Genomic DNA, 17,209 nt, shown 5'->3' on the forward strand with positions numbered 1-17,209 from the left:
CATGAAATAAATTACTAGATGATACCGACAAATATTGACCCAAAAAGGAGGTGTTCACGTTATTTAGCCTATCATTTAAAACTGTTGGACAAAAGAGTAGGAACACCTCTCTGTATAATGTTCAACAGCATCACCAACTACATTGTCAACAGAAGCATCATCAAAACAGTTTCACTGAACATCATAAGTTGTGAGGGGACCATCATGGTTGATGGTTGTTGTCCCATACTGCATTAGCCACCTTCTGCCTCCGTTCACTCTTAATTTGAGCCTTTCGAGTCGAATAAAGTTTGGAAAGTCCAGAATTGCCACAATTACATCATTTTATGCCCATTTGAGTTAGCTGCATGCTGAACTGGAAGTTAGCCAGCTCAGCAGAAGTCTCTATTGTGCATGCTCTATGGGCCCCACAACATGGAATTAACACACTTACAATGAAGTGGAATTAAAATACACTTTATTCAAGAATACTCTAATGTCCCTGATGCCCAGTACAATAAGTTATTTAAACGGACAAAAGATTTGTACTGATAAAATACTAATGTGCATACAGATGTATACCTCTGTTTGCATTTCTCTGTTAAATATGAAGAAATTATGAGTAGAAGTGCCGCCAGGTGTCAAGAAATAAAGTAAAATTGTGCTCAGCTGAGTTGTGACATCAGAAGTTTCCCAGTGGTAAGTTCGTCCAGGAGAGGGCAGTTTAAGATCCCTCGCCTGGAGTCTACACTTAAAACATACCTGCATTAAAACCTGTTTCAGCCACATTCCGTAGAGGTTTCATAATGACACGGCATACATGATCATGGAGCAAAAACCAGGATCAGCATGCTGCTACAAGAAGGTAACCACTGGCACTTAGCCATTCCCGTGGGCTATAAAAGAGCGTTACTATGTGTATGTACTATGTGGTGTTGTGTACCACAATGAGCTCCACCAGTGAGGATACAAGCATCCGGACGTCGTAGTTCCACCTGCAGAGTCGACAAGAAGAGGAAGACTATTTACTGTGAATCGTTTTTTATGTCGTAATGAAATTTGTAGTTTACTTCACTCTCCTCACCTCCGCAGTTCATGCAGGTGTGCTGCGCAAAAAACAAGGTTGCCCTCAGGTCTGCGATGCCTCTCAGTGCCCCGTCCCAGCGCAGGCCTGCTACTACGAGCAGCTGAAGGACAGATGCGGCTGCTGCGTCGTGTGCGCGGCCGGGGAGGGTGAGGCCTGTGGCCGGGTCCCCTGCGGTGATGGGCTGCGGTGCGACTCTGTGCGGAAGGCGCACGGTGGGCTCCACAACACCTGTGTCTGCGCCTCCTCTGGCCCGGTGTGCGGCAGCGACGGCAGGACTTACCCCAGCATCTGCCGCCTGAGAGCCGAGAACAGGAGAGCCGAGCTGGGTGAGATCCCCCCGGTCATCTTCATCCAGAGGGGCTGGTGTGATTCAGGTGAGTGGTGTGGCCTTTTTTTTTTTGCATAATAGAATATCATAATTTAAGCTGACATTACAATTAATGATAATGATTGTTGATCTGGCCCTGGCCCATAGGCCTTCAAATTTTAATGCTATTATTACTGTCATTATTTTATTTCTGTTACTTCTGTTTCTACTCGGCTACTACAAATAATAAGATAATAATAATAATAATTACACTATATGTATTTATAATGATAACAATAACAATACTAATAAAAATGTACCAAAAACATGTTTTTACATTTTTTAAAAAGTTAAGGATATAAGAACAAGTGTGATAAAGTGTGTATATAGATTTGTGTGTGTGTGTGTGTGTGTGTGTGTGTGTGTGTGTGTGTGTGTGTGTGTGTGTGTGTACTTATAAGTACTTATAGAAAGCTAACTGCTTAGCTATGTATCCTGTATAGCTGTGAGTGATATGCAATTGCCATTTCTTTTGTGTCAACAAATTATTGTCATTGCTGTTCAATGGACCATAGGCCTTAAAATTTTAATGCTATAACTACTGTCATTATTTAACTTATGTTAATTCTGTTTCTATTTGGCTACTACAAATAATAAGATAATAATAATAAATACATTATATTATATGTATGTATAATAATGATAATAATAACAATAATAATAATAACATTGTACCAGATTACATTTTGATTATGATGAAAAAAAAAACCAATGTGAATGAATCTGAAAACTGATTCATTTTTTTTTCAGGCAGAAAAGCACTGGCTCACGAGCGTTTGGAGAAAAAAAAAACACTCCATATGCTTATTTTCTCTATGATAGCAATATCTTAACAACTACAACTGTATGATCATCACTGAGCCTTTACAGTTTACTATTTCTTTTTATTTGACATCGGGACATCAGAGCAGAGGATGTGTGACATGATCCATAGAAGACAAAAATATGGTGAATATTATCGCCTAGGACAGGAAAAAGAAAAAGCGGCATTCTTGAATTGAGACATTTTCAACTGGAAGCACCCAGAGCAACCTCACAAAACGGGAGGAGTGCCAAAATGACACTGGGCATTGCGCGTTTTCTCTGGGTGGCCGCCTGCTGCTACCCATGCTTGCTTCTCATTGTGACCAATTGAAAAAAAAAATGCTCAGAAAAAAATGGCATGTGGAAACTAGCCTTTACTGAGCTGCAATTTGTGTCACGCTGGATTTATTTGATTACTATCTGTGCTTCTTGAAAATGCTCAGAAATCATACAAATTGTAATAATAGCATCATATTTAATATCCTCAAACCTTGGTAGCCAAGACTCAGAGTCTAGAGTCACACTAGAGACTCCACGAGTTATCTCTGTATTTAGCCAGAGTCGTTATTTTAATTGAATGCAAACATTAGAATACTAATGTTGTCTTAATGACAGTGCTAATGATAAATGAATGTATAATGTCTACCAGGTCCACCTCTTAATTTGGCCCGTCAGTATGTTAGCATTTGCCAATTAGCACAAAAGATAAGGTACAACTCAGGCCATCATTCGTTTTGTAGGTATTTGGTCATATACTGAAGTATTGGACAGTTAAAAGCGTGCTAGAAGAAAGGCCATGAGAGGATCACCACAGTCAGTAGATTCATCCTCTGGGCACCATAAATGTCACTTCAGTCTGTCCATTAGCTGGTGAGACCAAAGTCTGAACTTTATGGTGACTAATCAACAACAGCTAGATTTTCTCTTCAGCCTTACATACTTTAAGTGGACTTAACCTGTCTAATTAAACGTGCCTTGTGCAGTTTTCTTGTAAACTTAACTAAAGTTATGTTCATCATAAATATGACTTATGAAAACACATATTTATCATTGAGGTCGAACAAATGTGTTGAATCCATTTCCTTCCTTAATAATGTCTGAAAATAGCTTTAAAACATTTTAAATCATGCACAGCTTAATCTTTGTTTGCAAGCGTACACTCTACTACTTGGTCTGATACTAGGTCTGCTCTTTGATTCTTGACTGCTAACACTTTTCCACTATCAACCAGTTGAATAAACTGGCAGCATTAATGTGAAAAATGGCACCCACATAGGGCCGCAATAATAAAAACATTGCTCCATAGCTCTCCTAGATGCCTGCCAGAGGGTACCTTTAAATAGAACCCTGATACCAAAAACACTGATTCGCTGTGTAAAGACAAAACAGAATGTGATAATCTGCTAATTCTATTTGACAAATACTCGTTTGAAAGTGGTGCTATGGCAATATGTTTAACGTTCAGTAAATATTATCATTAATATGCCAGCAGCGCTTTTCAAACATGTTGGGACAGGGGCAACAAAAGACGCGGAAAGTTGTAGAGTGAAACATCTGTTTGGAACATTACTCAGGTAAACAGCTTCAGTGGTGAAACAACAGGTGACAGTATTGTACTTGGGTATAGACGGGGCTTCCTCAACAAGCACAAAAGCAAGGAAGTGTCGAGGTTCACCTATTTGTCAAACACCTGATTGTGTGAAGGATAAGCTATGGGCTCAGGAACACTTAAAAACACATAACTGTTGTTCTCAACGCGGTTTGTTTGCAAATGATTGCACTCTGTTTTACATAGTGTCCCAACTTTTTTATGATCACTGTTATAGAACTCATTTTCCAACAACAATTCATAACTAAAAATCTGCTCTCTAGTCAAGAAGACCGTTATAGGTTTAAAACATATAACCTTTCTTTAAAATAAAACACATCTGAGATGTGATGTGTTGAAATGTTCAAACGTGTGTATGTTCTGCATTGCATCCCATCAGCAGATTTTAACTTCTGGTAGCTATAACAGCAGATAAGATGACCTTTCAAGTGTATGTTGTATTTGTTTGACAGCGTTATTGGGAGGATAGAGTCGCGGGCACTCCTGCCAACAGCGAACACACTGATGATTTGTTAGTAGAGCTCACTGCCAGGAAAAATAGCTGGTGTTCTCCCGCACTTGCTCTTGGCAATAGACTTACTGTCATTTGCATTTAAGACTCTTTCTGCAGAGACAAGTTAATGTGTGCATCTGTGTAAACACGGCATTGGTGAGAGTGTGGTGGCCTCAGGACAGTGACTGTGTGCTTTAAGTGAAGAGAAGAATGTTGGAGTTGTCATCAGGGAAGAGATTGCACTTTCTTTGTTTTCTGTGTTTTAAATGAAACCCCACCTGTTACAAGACTTTAACTGTGAAGCATAGTTGTGGCAAGGCAGACACTTTGACTCTCACTCACTGTTCTGTTATCTGATCTTTGTTTTCATGCAGAGCGTTGTTTGTGCTTGCGGTTAGTCCATGATTCCAGTGAAATCAAACAACATAAACGCTTCCAGTAGAGCAATGATATGCCCGTACTTGCCTACAAAGTAAGACATGGTGCGAGTCATTTGCTCTGAAAATGCAGCCTGGAATTTGATCATAAAATAACAGCTGGATGGGGAATTAATTTATCTTGCCTCTCTGTAGTTTCTGTAATATCTTGCCAAGTCTAACCTCATTAATATGTTCAAATAAAAAAAAAAGAAAAAAGAAAGGGTACATGACAAATAATAATAAATAATTAATAATCCCTATTAATCTAATATCTAATAGAACACTAAGGCCAAACTAGCTGCTCTTTGAGTGTAAGATTTTGTAGGCAATGGACTTAAAGGCAGGTTAAATCAAAACAGCGTGAACTGTCTCCAGTCCAAACACCCAAACAAAGCAAGTAACAAGAAGGACAGACACGAGGACGAGCATGAGCTTGATTCGTCCGGTATGCCAATGCAGAGCCACTGGCAGATGTCGGCCGGAACGCCAGCGGAGAATCATTCGCAGATATTGGGCAGTGGTGAAGATGGGAAGATGAGCAAACACTGGAACTAAGTCCTGTATGGAAGCCATTGGAATACAGTTTGTCTACTAAAGACTCTTCAAGCACAGCTACTTTGAACTAGAGTACTGCTGTGCCTGGAGCCTCCCGCAACCAGGACTTCAAGACCAGTTTCATCCTAAACATAGGGTACACAAATGCAAAACTCAAGGGGGCGAGGGGGACGAACTGACAAAGAGATCAGGGAGCACACAGACTATAAACACATTTTCTCAATACATACAGACAAAAAATGGGCTTATGCCACTTTCCATGCTGGTTTCCAAATGTAATAATGTAATAAAATGTAATAATAATCCACAGAGGGACTAATGCAGACTGGTACCCATCTTCAACACCATGCACACAGTCTTTTCAGTCTGATTAGTTCCAACTGACTTCTGAGTAGACAAAAAAAGGATAAGAAAAGTGTGAATTTTATTTAGAGCTGGATTATATCTGTAGTTTATAAAATATTCACAGTCATGTGCAAGTGGTCACCTGGTGGTTCTCCTCTGTAAATATGTTTGTCATGATTCATTATGATAATTATAATGACAACAATCTTTTATTTTTTTTATTATTTTAATGATCATAACCCATTATCACAAACATATTTTCAGAAAGACAGTAAAAACGGCAGTAACAACTTTCACATATTATTTTTATGTGGGCGGCATGGCCGTGCAGTGGTTAGGGCTGTTGCGTCACAGCATTGATGTCCTAGCAGGGCCTGTGGAGAGTTTGCATGTTATCCCTGTGTTGCATGGGTTTCCTCTGGGATCTCCTTCTTACTCCCACAATTCAAAGACATGTATGTGAGCTGGCCAGTTGTTCAGGGTGTCGCCTGCCGATCACTCAGTGTCGGCTAGGATCGTCTCCAGCCCCTTCATAACCCTACACAGGATTAATTTCCTGTATTGATGGGGAGTAAGAATATCTTCAGGTGTAACTGGCACTAAGGGCTGTAGCTGTGTGTAATGGCGGTGCCACATGATACAATGATAATTACGCTTCCTGTTCTTCAACTACTTCCTTGCTTCCAACATGTCTCCTCGACACTAAATATAGGCAGTCGTTTTTAGAGCCAATTATATTCAATTGTGGGGATGGTCAGAGGGTTTGTGCACATGAGATGATGAGGAAAAGACACGTAGGAACAGACCTCTGTGGGCTTTTATACATCTGAAAAAAAAGACTGCATATGTTTTATATGCATTCCTGTTTTGTGTGTACACAGATTTATACACCTGAATATACATAGAATTTTAGATATTGGACCATGGTCCTGGTGCACCTGAGTCGTAGATGGAATGGGAGATGGAACCCTGATCAGTTTAATTTGTGTTACGCCAAAAACCCAGCCATGACTAATGAAGAGTCTAAATACATCATCCGCCTTAATTTGCGACCAGATTATCTTCCGTTTAACCAGCTAAATTTACTCGGAGACACCCTAAATACATTTGCGCCATGACATATAAATTCACTAAAGTAGGGCCCAGACAGAATATTGGGTTACCAGCTTCTGGCTGGAAATTGTCTTGATGTGGATTCACGCCTCCAAATGGAGAAACATTGTCTTGGGTTTGGCAGCCTTACTGCTGAACTGAAAAGCCACCATCATTCCCTCCACTACAACACGTGGAAGTAAGCTCTTATACAACCTGTGTGAATGTGATATGACAGGAATTGTTGAAATGTACAAATTTGAACATGTCCATGGTTTGCAGCATTCTAAAATGCAAAATTTTATTTTGGCAACTACAACAATTTTGGACAAAAGGATCAAAATCCATCAACATTACCATCCATAGAGCTATACTGCTTTTATGTCAAAAACACTTTGAATAAAGTTTTACGGATGTAATCTATCACATTTTAGAGAAATTGAATGGCCTACCCTGTCTAATTATTATCTTTTTCTATCCTGTATACCAAAGGAACACAGCATCCAGGAAGTTTGCGCTTCAAGTACAACTTCATTGCAGACGTGGTGGATAAAATTGTCCCAGCTGTCGTTCATTTGGAACTTTTCCAAAGGTAAAACTAACTGAAGCAAGAAAATAACACCTTCAATAGAACAAAATAGCATTTGCCCATTTGCCCTTATCCCTGCCAGGCTGCTATTTTCCAATGAGGAGCTCTCTGTGTCGAGTGGCTCTGGGTTTATAGTGTCAGAGGATGGCTGGATCATCACCAACGCTCACGTGCTCACCAACAAACAGCGGATAAAAGTGGAGCTGAAAAGTGGTTCGCAGTACGATGCTACAGTCATGGACGTGGATCAGAAAATGGATGTGGCGCTCATCAAAATCGAACCAGATGTGAGTGCACACGTTTGCCCCTCAGCTCCACAGGGGCCTTAGATTAAAGTCTGCATTGTGTTAAACTCTCATCTCACTGTCATCAGAGGCTGACATTAAACATAAAGGGGGTGGATATTCCACAGAGAAAGTCAGCAAATGCTTTCGCCCAACAAAATTAGACTCTTTTCCTTCAATTTGTTGTCTGACTTGTCTGGTATTGCCTTTTCAATTAAAGGCTGAGCTATTTTTTGTGTATTTGTAAGCAAAGTTCTGAATAAAACATGTCAATCCTCAGACATGCTCTTACACAGACAGTTGCTTGCATGGTAGATGGTAGGCTGTACTTATGACCACTTTAGTCAGACTCAGCAGGAAGTTTATGATTAACATTTATAGTACTGATCTGAATGCAAGAATACCTCAACATCAAGAGTAAACCAGTATTGTGTTTGACTGCCCTAGAGAGGTTTGCAACACCTAAAATGACTTATGCCCCTTTTAAATCAAGGCAGGTGCTGGTTCAGAGCCAATGCCTACCCTGGAACCAGGTATTTGCATGTTGACAGTCAAAGAACTGGCTTCCAGCCAGGAAAACTGATTCCAAAGTGACACCAGCCCTTTTTAGACGCTGGCATCAGGAGCTGGGAGCGGGGGTATTAAGACCAAGGACCAACTAAAACTGCTTATGACTGCCATTTTTAACAGTCAGAACTAGGTTGCATGTTCTGACTGGTCTGAGAATAAACAAAAGATTAGAACTATTTTCACGGATCAAAGCAACAGTGGTCCAAGGAACAATCATGTTTAAAAGCCAAAGTAGGCATGCAAAGCCAGGAGTTCCACAGTCTTATCGTGGTTTCTAACAATGCTCTCCTGCCCATGGAAAAGAAAACCGGTTCTTAAAAGGTGAACCAGCACAAGCACCAGCACTTTGTTCACTTTGATTGAAGAGGGGTATGAGATTGCCTTAAAGAAATATAGACATGCTAGAGCATTTTTTCCCCCATGGTAGAATGTGAATGGGTGCAGCGCTGACACAGCACTGTGGGGTTGGGTCCTGCTTTGTGAGACTAAATCATTCTGATTCATGTAACATGTATCAGTTGCAGCAATTCATCAGGTCCCGGTCATCTTGGTCTTCTGCTTCTCCTGTCAGGGTTCCTAATCCACATGGCGAGCTACCGCTGGGGTGCCCTGCCACTGTGCCACCCAGCCTGTCTGTTTCACCTAATGAGACCAGAGACACTGCCGCTGCTGGCTGTTTTTTTTTTTTGTAAGCAAACAAGAAAAGCACAATGTAACCCATTAACTCAAGACCACCACTGAACATACAGTTATAAAATAAGAACCTGTCAGTTAAGCTGACAAAGCTTTTCACGGCCCTGGTGGTCTGCTCGATGCAAGAGGGAGAGAGACCGGTGGGACCTGTGGCTGAGTTTATGTCCTTGACTGCCACACCTCCAAGTGCCCTGGAAGCCCCACTGTACGACAAGAATGTGGGAGGGATTGTTTCCACTTATTGCTAAAGAGAATTCATGTCTACTGTTTGCACATGCTTGGGTTGTAGCTGACTATGTTTAATTTAGTATAGAAAGAAAGCAGAAGTTCCTAGAAGTAAGTAAAAAGTAAAAACAAGTCGTTTACAAAAAAATAAATGCTGCCGATTATGATAAATATCACATCCTGGACTTTTAGGCATGATGATGATCTATATGTCATATGTGCACTTTTAGTGTTGTTACATCCCCAATCCATATTAACCCATAGTAAGTGTGTCTTGGCGGACTAGTTAGCCGGCTGACCTAAAATAATCTTTCACTGCCAAAGCCAGCTAGTGAACATCATGACATTATTTCACCCACCATGTGTCTCAGTTCCATTTATAAAAGTGATTGTTATCCCACACTGTGGTTCATCATTTCTCTTGGTACCTTGCTGCAGATTCCCCTGCCTGTTCTTCGTCTCGGCCAGTCATCAGACTTGCGCCCTGGTGAGTTTGTGGTGGCAGTGGGAAGTCCTTTCTCCCTGCAGAACACTGTCACCACCGGGATTATCAGCACAGTCCAGCGCAATGGCCTGGAGTTGGGCTTCGAAAACTCCGACATGGACTACATCCAAACTGACGCCATCATTAATGTCAGTGAGGGCCCAGTTACCATTACAAACACAATCACTGCCTTTCTTGGTTCTGCATTTGATTTGAACTTCACAGTTTTTGCTCTACTTTACAGTGAGTAAGGAAATGTTTTTGTTCTGTTAATTCACAGTACGGCAACTCTGGTGGACCACTTGTCAACTTGGTAAGAGAATTTATAGTGCTTTTCAGCTATGCAGGCAATCCATCTTGTTTTATTAATGAATGTGAGGACTAAGGTCACGAACACAACAACCAAGACTAGTGGTATTTGTTGTCGGTAAAAAATAACATTTAATAGACTATGAGTTGCAGTGCCTATAAAAATCCCCTTTGATGTCATCCCCTTGTTTTGCTCTTATAAGTGGAATCATGGTCCATATAATTTGGCTTTTTCGACCCAAAAAATAAAAATAAAAAAATTGGTTAACTTGGTCAGTCAAGTAGAAATATATCATGTAAAATATGTGATTGAGTAAATATTCATCCCCTGTAAGTGACTGGCCTACTTCAACAGTGGTCCAGCCAGTTGGTGCTAAGTGGTCTCACAATTAGTGAAATGGAGATCACCTGTGTATAGTGAATGTGTCTCAAGTGATTGTAGTATTAAGACACCTGTGTCTGAAGGACCAGTCAATGGTTAATTTGTATTCCTGATTACACCATAAAAAAAAATAAAAAATCAAGTCACTGAACATTCCCTGGAGCTCAGTGAAATCCATCATTAAGAAATGGAAGGAATATGACACTGTAAATCTGCCTAAAGCAGACCATCTTCATAAACTAAGTAACAGTGCAAGAAGGAGACTAGTGAGGGAGGCCACCAAGACACCTATGACTACTCTGAAGGAGTTAGAGCTTGGATACAACAACTGTTGTCCGGGTTCTTCACCAGTCAAAGTTTTATGGGGAAGACAGCTCATTAAATCTGGACTAGAGTCCACCCAAAGGTACGTGGGAGACTCCAAGGTAAAGTACAAGAGGATTCTTTGGTCTGATGAGACCAACATTTTTTGGCCATCAGACTAAAGGCTATGTTTGACACACTGCACATCACCACAAACACACCATACCCATCGTGAAGCATAGTGGTGGCAGCATCATGCATGGGGATGTTTCTCAGAAGCAGACCCTGGATGGCTTGTAACTGTACAGGGTAAAGTGAATGCAGCAAAATATATGAAAATGCTGGAGGAAAATCAAGATTCACTGTGTAAGAAGAACTACAACATGGGAGAAGATTCATCTTCCCGCAAGACAACAACCTGAAGGAAACAGTGAAAGCTACACAGAAATGATTTAAAGACAGCAAGGTAAATGTTCTGGAGTGGCCGAGTCAAAGTCCAGACCTCAATTCAATAGAGAATTTGTGGATGGGTTGCTCACATCCAGTCCCCATGCAACCTGACAGAGCTCGGGCATATTTGCAAAGAAGAATGTAGTGAAATTGCAGTGTCCAGATGCAGTGTCCAGATGTGCAAGCCTGACTAAGACTTATCCACACAGTGCAGTTACTAAATATTGACTTGAAGGGGGGTGAACATTCATGCAGTCACTTCTTTTACATTTTATATTTTGATTATTATCAAATCATATTGACCATAATTCTATTTTTAAAACAAGAAAAGGAGAAAACATCAAAGTGGGGTAAATACTTTCTAAAGGCACTGATACTCTCACTGCTGTTTTGTTTCTGCAAGTAGCAAAGCGATCAATGTTATCAATGAAGCGTATGAGTCCACCATCTCCTGGCTCTCTTTCCATTGTGTGTTCAACAGGATGGCGATGTAATAGGCATAAATACTCTGAAAGTGGCAGCTGGAATCTCTTTTGCTATCCCTGCAGACAGAATACGGCAGTTCCTGGCTGATTCCTACAACAGAAAAGCTAACGGTGGGTGGGATTCTAATGGTCGTGTTGCATATGTGGTCACAATGTCCAAGAAATACTATATAATTGCATTCATATATAAAAAAATGTTTCATCGTTTGTTTATTCTTCTGCCTTTAGGAATAAAAGCAACAAAAAAGAAATACATAGGTGTACGGATGCTGCAGCTCACACCATTGTAAGTAAATGTCAGAATAATTAATCCATTGCATCCACAAATCTCTGGCCCAGCTGGATATCAAGATCCAACATGCCACCCATTCATTTCAGTGGTAGCACTATTTTGAAGAATAACTATCACAGAATATATTCACACACACATATACACACGTGTGTGTGTGTGTGTGTGTGTGTGTGTGTGTGCGCGTGTGTGTGTGTGTGTGTGTGAAAGTAATGGATATGGACCACATAACAAAGTAATGAATGTCACCAATATCCTAGACTCCCTTACAAATCAAGTAATTGTAAGAGTTGCTGCATCTTGAGGAGAAACTTAAGCAACTTTGTGAAACAGCTATGGCTCATTTTAACTCATTGATGCTTTCTTTTGGAAAATTCGGCATTAAGATTTTTTTTTCCTCGTATAGAGTATTAGTTAATACGATGAATCACTGTAATATCTGTTTGCTGTAATGTCAGTGTAGCCCTATATTTTCATATAGTTGAGCGCAATGCGTTTATTGTCACCATTGTTTGCGCTATTATCCTCTTAATGTATTTCTGTCCTAAGGTTGGTTGGGGTTACTTATCTTAGAGACCCCTACAAAGTTCATATTATGAAGATGAATTGTGGTTTTGTTGATGCATTTCACCATGTCAGACAGAAGTCATGACCATATAGCTAAACATACAGCTGACTAATGGGCACTAATGGCTGTCAATCCCTGTTTGTATAATTAAATGAACTCTGTGTGCTGCTAACATAACTTACATGAGCAGAGGAACAACAAGTTGTTGACAACCGTGCATTTCTGTGTGATGTATTTTCGGTATGTTTTTAAAGATTGCTCTTGTTCCCGCTGACATGCAAATGTCTTGTTGCACTTGTGGCAACAAGTATTGTCTGCATGGATTGTTGTGACATATAACCTCACTTTTTAATGTTCTCTCTGCCATTTCCACTGGGAGCAGGGTGTTTCTGTGTGTGTGTGTGTGTGTGTGTGTGTGAGTGACAGACAGGCAGTGAGAACCCGCCCCCTGCACAGAACAGGCTTCAACACAGATCTCTGTTCAGGATTGGGGATAGTGAAAATCCATCATAGGCAAATTCCTTCATTTTTGGTCTTTCTAAATTTAATCCATTTAATACCGCAATCTGGTACCTATCCCTACCCCTCAGTCCTGCATTGTTCATAGACATAGGACAGCACGACACACAAACATTGTTATTGTGTGCTTGGAAGGTTATACAGATATCTGCAGTTTGAGGAGTCCCATCAACACCTTTATTGATCTTTCTTTATATTGATTGTCAATGGGGAAAACTTTTTGTTGCTGTAGTATTTCAAATGGCCTCTGGGACAAATTAGGGTGGCGTATCCAGCTGTCTTAATACATCCAGTGATTGTAATAAGGCCAAGCAGTGCTTCAGGCTACATGCTAGCATCCTCGCAAGGGCAATACTAACATACTGATGTCTGCTGGTATGTCGATTAGTATGTTTACCATCATATTTTAGCATAATAACATTTGCCAATAAGCACATATTATGTGTATGGAATATATTATCGGTGATACATTGCTGATGATCATCATCATGCAATGTGCCTATGTGCCTACATCAGAGTTGTGAACAGGTAACTGGAATTCTCTAGATATTTTCCGAAGAATATGAGCATTCTTACCTGCCATTCTTAAGGCTGCATGTTCCTTTTTAAAAAATGTGGATCCAGTTTGATTTGTTCAGTTAGAACAGACTGAGTTGTATGTTTCTGTGTTTCACTTATTCTCTGTTGCCACTTTTCCAGTTTGATCCAAGATCTCAAGGAGCGTATGGCTGAATTTCCAGATGTGAATTCAGGGGTTTACGTTTATGAGGTAATACCTGGAACAGCTGCATCCAGGTAAGAGTCAATCTGCTACGCTATGGCATGTTAAATCCCATTCCATTCCAGCTTGTTATTTAGCAACTGGCAAAACATAACCCCACGTTTGTTGTTGATAGTGGAGGATGACTGGCTTTTCTTATACTGGTTGACCATTGAAGTCCCATCACCTTAATTAATTTATTACTCTGTAGTTTCCTCCACTTAAATGTGCTTGTCATTTTATGGAAACATGGCTACTGTTGTTTGTCTGACGATGTGATATTTACCCAACTGAGGTAGATGTGTTTAAGTAAGGATTTATATGTGCGTGATGTATGCCGTTGTTTTTGTTCCACAGTGCGGGCATGATTGAGCATGACATCATCGTCGCCATCAACAGACAGTCCATCCACACCGTGCAGGAAGTTGGCGAAGCAGTCCAGAGTGGTATCCCACTGTCAGTGGTGGTGAAACGAAAGGATAAGGATGTATCGCTAACTATCATTCCTGAAGAAAGTGACAAATATCACTGACTTTAACTGGCAATAATTAAAGAAAAATGTACAAGTATTTTACTAGCTGTTGTGGTTTTATTAAGGAATTCCATTTAAGGAGTTCCATTTGTGGTGCATTGAAACTTGATTCTTCTTGTTGGCTCGAGAGACAATATAACATTGGGCCTCTGGCAAGAACATTGTCAGATTTTTGCCCTAATTTGACTTGTTTCTACAAAGTTTATACCTTCAAGCATTCCAAGTCAGATCAAGAAATAGAGTAGAGCAAAAAAGAGTGGAATAACAGGACTTTCACACTGCGGAGATCTGATGTTTCTGAACCACTGCAGGAGAAAGATCCATGAAGATACGGTGTCACCCAGAGTCCACTGTGAAGGGGTTCCGTCTGTCACGTTGCTGTGGGTCCTTCTCAAACTGCTCATGACTGGCTTGAGGTCAAAATAATAAAATACTACTACTACTACTACTACTACTACTAATATTAATAATAATAATACTAATAATGATAATAATAATGATAATAGTATAATAGTCAGTATTTGTTACTAGAATCCATAATGAACAGATTACTTCCTCCACCGTTCCCCATTTCATCATTCAATTCAATTCATCATCATTTTTATAGCTTGTATATAGTAAACATTCATATCTGATAATCATTTAATCTAAGTCATTGTGTAAGTATGTACTCAGTTAATAAGTATTTTCATTTAGACCCAGTTGTTGTTCTGTCTATTCAATCGAAATGGTTCAGTTTAATCAACTTAAAGTTACACCTTTACATATACAACTGATAACATAAGAAATTATTGACTTGCAAAATCATTGAGATACTACAATTCGAAATAGCAGCTTCTCTTTCTCTGCAATTCTTGTGCTTCCTAACTTTTGGTAGTATATTCACTGAGCTTTGTGGAAGACTTCATGGGTAGAGTGCATGCGGGCAGGCGAGTACACAGGGAGGCCTGTCCAATCATTTCATTCTGGCTGAATTAAATGATTGGATGAGCTTATTAGAGTCCTGTGTCTGGGTACCAAGGATGGTATTTTTTATTCAAAATCTTTTATGTGTCAGAGTATCTGATTTATCGATTGCTGGATGTTAAGAAATTTTATTCAAAAATAGCAAAGAAACGCCTTTAGGATAACTTAAACATTCCCTACCATCCCTCTGATATAAATGTTTCAGCTGCTGTGTTGAAGTTTGCCAATACAATCATAAAAACCTCAGAGTAAACTGGAAACACAAAACAGGATAACATGTTAAACGGGATATTCATTTTGGAATTTCAATCACCTTTATTGTACTGGTAGTTATATATTTATGCTTAATATATAGCCTGCAGGTTACTGCACAGAAGATGCACTGTGGAGACGGAGAGGCAGCCTAAGGTGTGTGTCACTGCATCTGTATCAACAGGCTACATGCTACTTTGCATATTTACTGATATATAAAAATTTCGAAACACAACTTACAGTATACTGATTTTTTTCTCTAGATATGGCCGATGAATATGGGAATGTGTGTAACTTAAAATGTCAGTATGACTTGACTTTAATAATACACTGAATGTTATGTGCCATGATGTCAGTATTTTTTATTGGCTGTTGTATGAATCCTGATGCAGAAAGTTGAAACAGGTTCAACTGTGAATTTAATTTTCAGACAGCTTTGTATTTAATTTTTACAGGGAAACACACAATACAAACATTCAACTCTGAAGCTCAATGACACTATAGTTTAGCTAAAGATAAGATCTCTTAGTCTGTATATACACTATACTCTTGTTTCTCATAAAATATATGTGATATTGGTATATGTAATATTTCAACTAACAGCATTTTATCATTTAGCCCGTGTGAACACACTGATCCTCAGTGTGTATGGTGATATCCAGTATGTGTATCATGTTGTGTGCTCTATGTACTGTAGTTGGTTCTACATTTACTCATTTGATATTGGTTAATATCAACATGAGTACATGAATATGATAAAAACTTGACACAAATACAAACAGGTGAAAAAGTGCCTCTGTGATGGATTGATTGATTGATTGTAATTAGAAGTTTTGTGAGAAGTTCACCTGAGTTCAGACACACACTCCCTCAGTGTGTGTTGTTGCTCTCTAGTTTATGGAAAATGTAATCTAGGTGTTTTGGGAAATGCACATTATCCTGTTGGTGGTTAAACAACCAGCATTGCTAAATAAATCTAACTGATAACTGGTAACTAGTCTGGTAACTCAGACTATAATATTCAAGTAGAAGGTATTGTTTTAGTTCTACTCACGTTATCTTTAGACTCTTTTGCTGACTTTCTTCCTCAGTCTATTCTGCAAGCACAGCCACAGGCAACCTCCATGGCGCTTTTGGAAAAGAAAGGCATGCTGGCACATTGCTGCCCTTACCTTGGAGCAAATGTGCTGCCTTTTCTGTCTAAAAAGGGCTATTAAAACCACTGACAGGTGGCAAGTGAAAAACAATGATCATCTTGTCATTAAATCTTCAGCTGGAAAACCTTGGATCCTGGCATTAATGTGGTACTGAAACTCAAACACTATTGGCAACGGCACTGCCCGATATCCCCTCAGCCGGAAATTGGTCATGAATTGCCATTCTTGAGTAGTCGAGGCATTGACCTGGCCTCTAAATTCCCCTGATCCCAATCCGATTGAGCAAGTACAATTTGCAGGAGTCCCACCGTGGATTGGACTCTGAGCCGCTGATGCATGGATACAGGACCTCTGGGGGTGTCCTTTGGTGTTTAGCACCAGCTTCTCTGGGTCCTTTGGTTTGCAGATTGGGGCCTCTATAGATAACTTGTTCCAGCACATCCACAGATGCTTGTACAGATTGCGATCTCTGGAATTTTGAGGCCAGGTCAATGCCTTGAGCTCTTTATTAGGGTCCTCGGGCCATTCCATGGCACTTTTTTTTTTTCTAGCAGGGATCAGTGTCCTACTGGGCAGGGCCATTGCTGTCAGGAATTGACACTCATGGGATGAACTTGATCTGCAGTGGTGTTTGGGTGAGTC

At 40.0% G+C, this 17,209-nt stretch overlaps 1 protein-coding gene across 3 annotated transcripts; it reads left to right on the forward strand.

The window, feature by feature from the left end:
- The first annotated feature begins 930 nt into the window (after positions 1 to 930).
- On the forward strand, positions 931 to 14,229 carry htra4 (HtrA serine peptidase 4). Of its 3 annotated transcripts, XM_037099576.1 has the most exons (9): positions 931 to 1,440; positions 7,243 to 7,342; positions 7,422 to 7,626; positions 9,550 to 9,744; positions 9,876 to 9,908; positions 11,521 to 11,635; positions 11,753 to 11,810; positions 13,600 to 13,695; positions 14,018 to 14,229. In XM_037099576.1, exons 1-9 carry the CDS (start codon positions 1,032 to 1,034, stop codon positions 14,190 to 14,192), a joined length of 1,386 nt encoding a protein of 461 aa, XP_036955471.1. In that variant the 5' UTR covers positions 931 to 1,031; the 3' UTR covers positions 14,193 to 14,229. The 3 variants fall into 3 exon arrangements, 2 of the variants coding, with proteins under 2 accessions (XP_036955471.1, XP_036955472.1); XR_005075282.1 differs by lacking the exons at positions 13,600 to 13,695; positions 14,018 to 14,229 and adding an exon at positions 8,712 to 8,881 and having other exon boundaries at positions 970 to 1,440; XM_037099577.1 differs by lacking the exons at positions 11,753 to 11,810; positions 13,600 to 13,695; positions 14,018 to 14,229 and adding an exon at positions 8,712 to 8,881 and having other exon boundaries at positions 970 to 1,440; positions 11,521 to 11,636.
- Positions 14,230 to 17,209: the final 2,980 nt, after the last annotated feature.

The sequence above is a fragment of the Acanthopagrus latus genome, chromosome 5 (genome assembly GCF_904848185.1).
Source record: "Acanthopagrus latus isolate v.2019 chromosome 5, fAcaLat1.1, whole genome shotgun sequence".
NCBI classification, from domain to species: Eukaryota; Metazoa; Chordata; class Actinopteri; order Spariformes; family Sparidae; genus Acanthopagrus; species Acanthopagrus latus.

Coding starts and splice junctions, on each gene's coding strand:
- htra4 (XM_037099576.1), top strand. CDS start 1,032: ATGAAATTTGTAGTTTACTTCACTCTCCTCACCTCCGCAGTTCATGCA. Junction 9,909..11,520: donor GTGGACCACTTGTCAACTTG/GTAAGAGAATTT, acceptor TGTGTTCAACAG/GATGGCGATGTAATAGGCAT. Junction 13,696..14,017: donor CCTGGAACAGCTGCATCCAG/GTAAGAGTCAAT, acceptor TTTGTTCCACAG/TGCGGGCATGATTGAGCATG.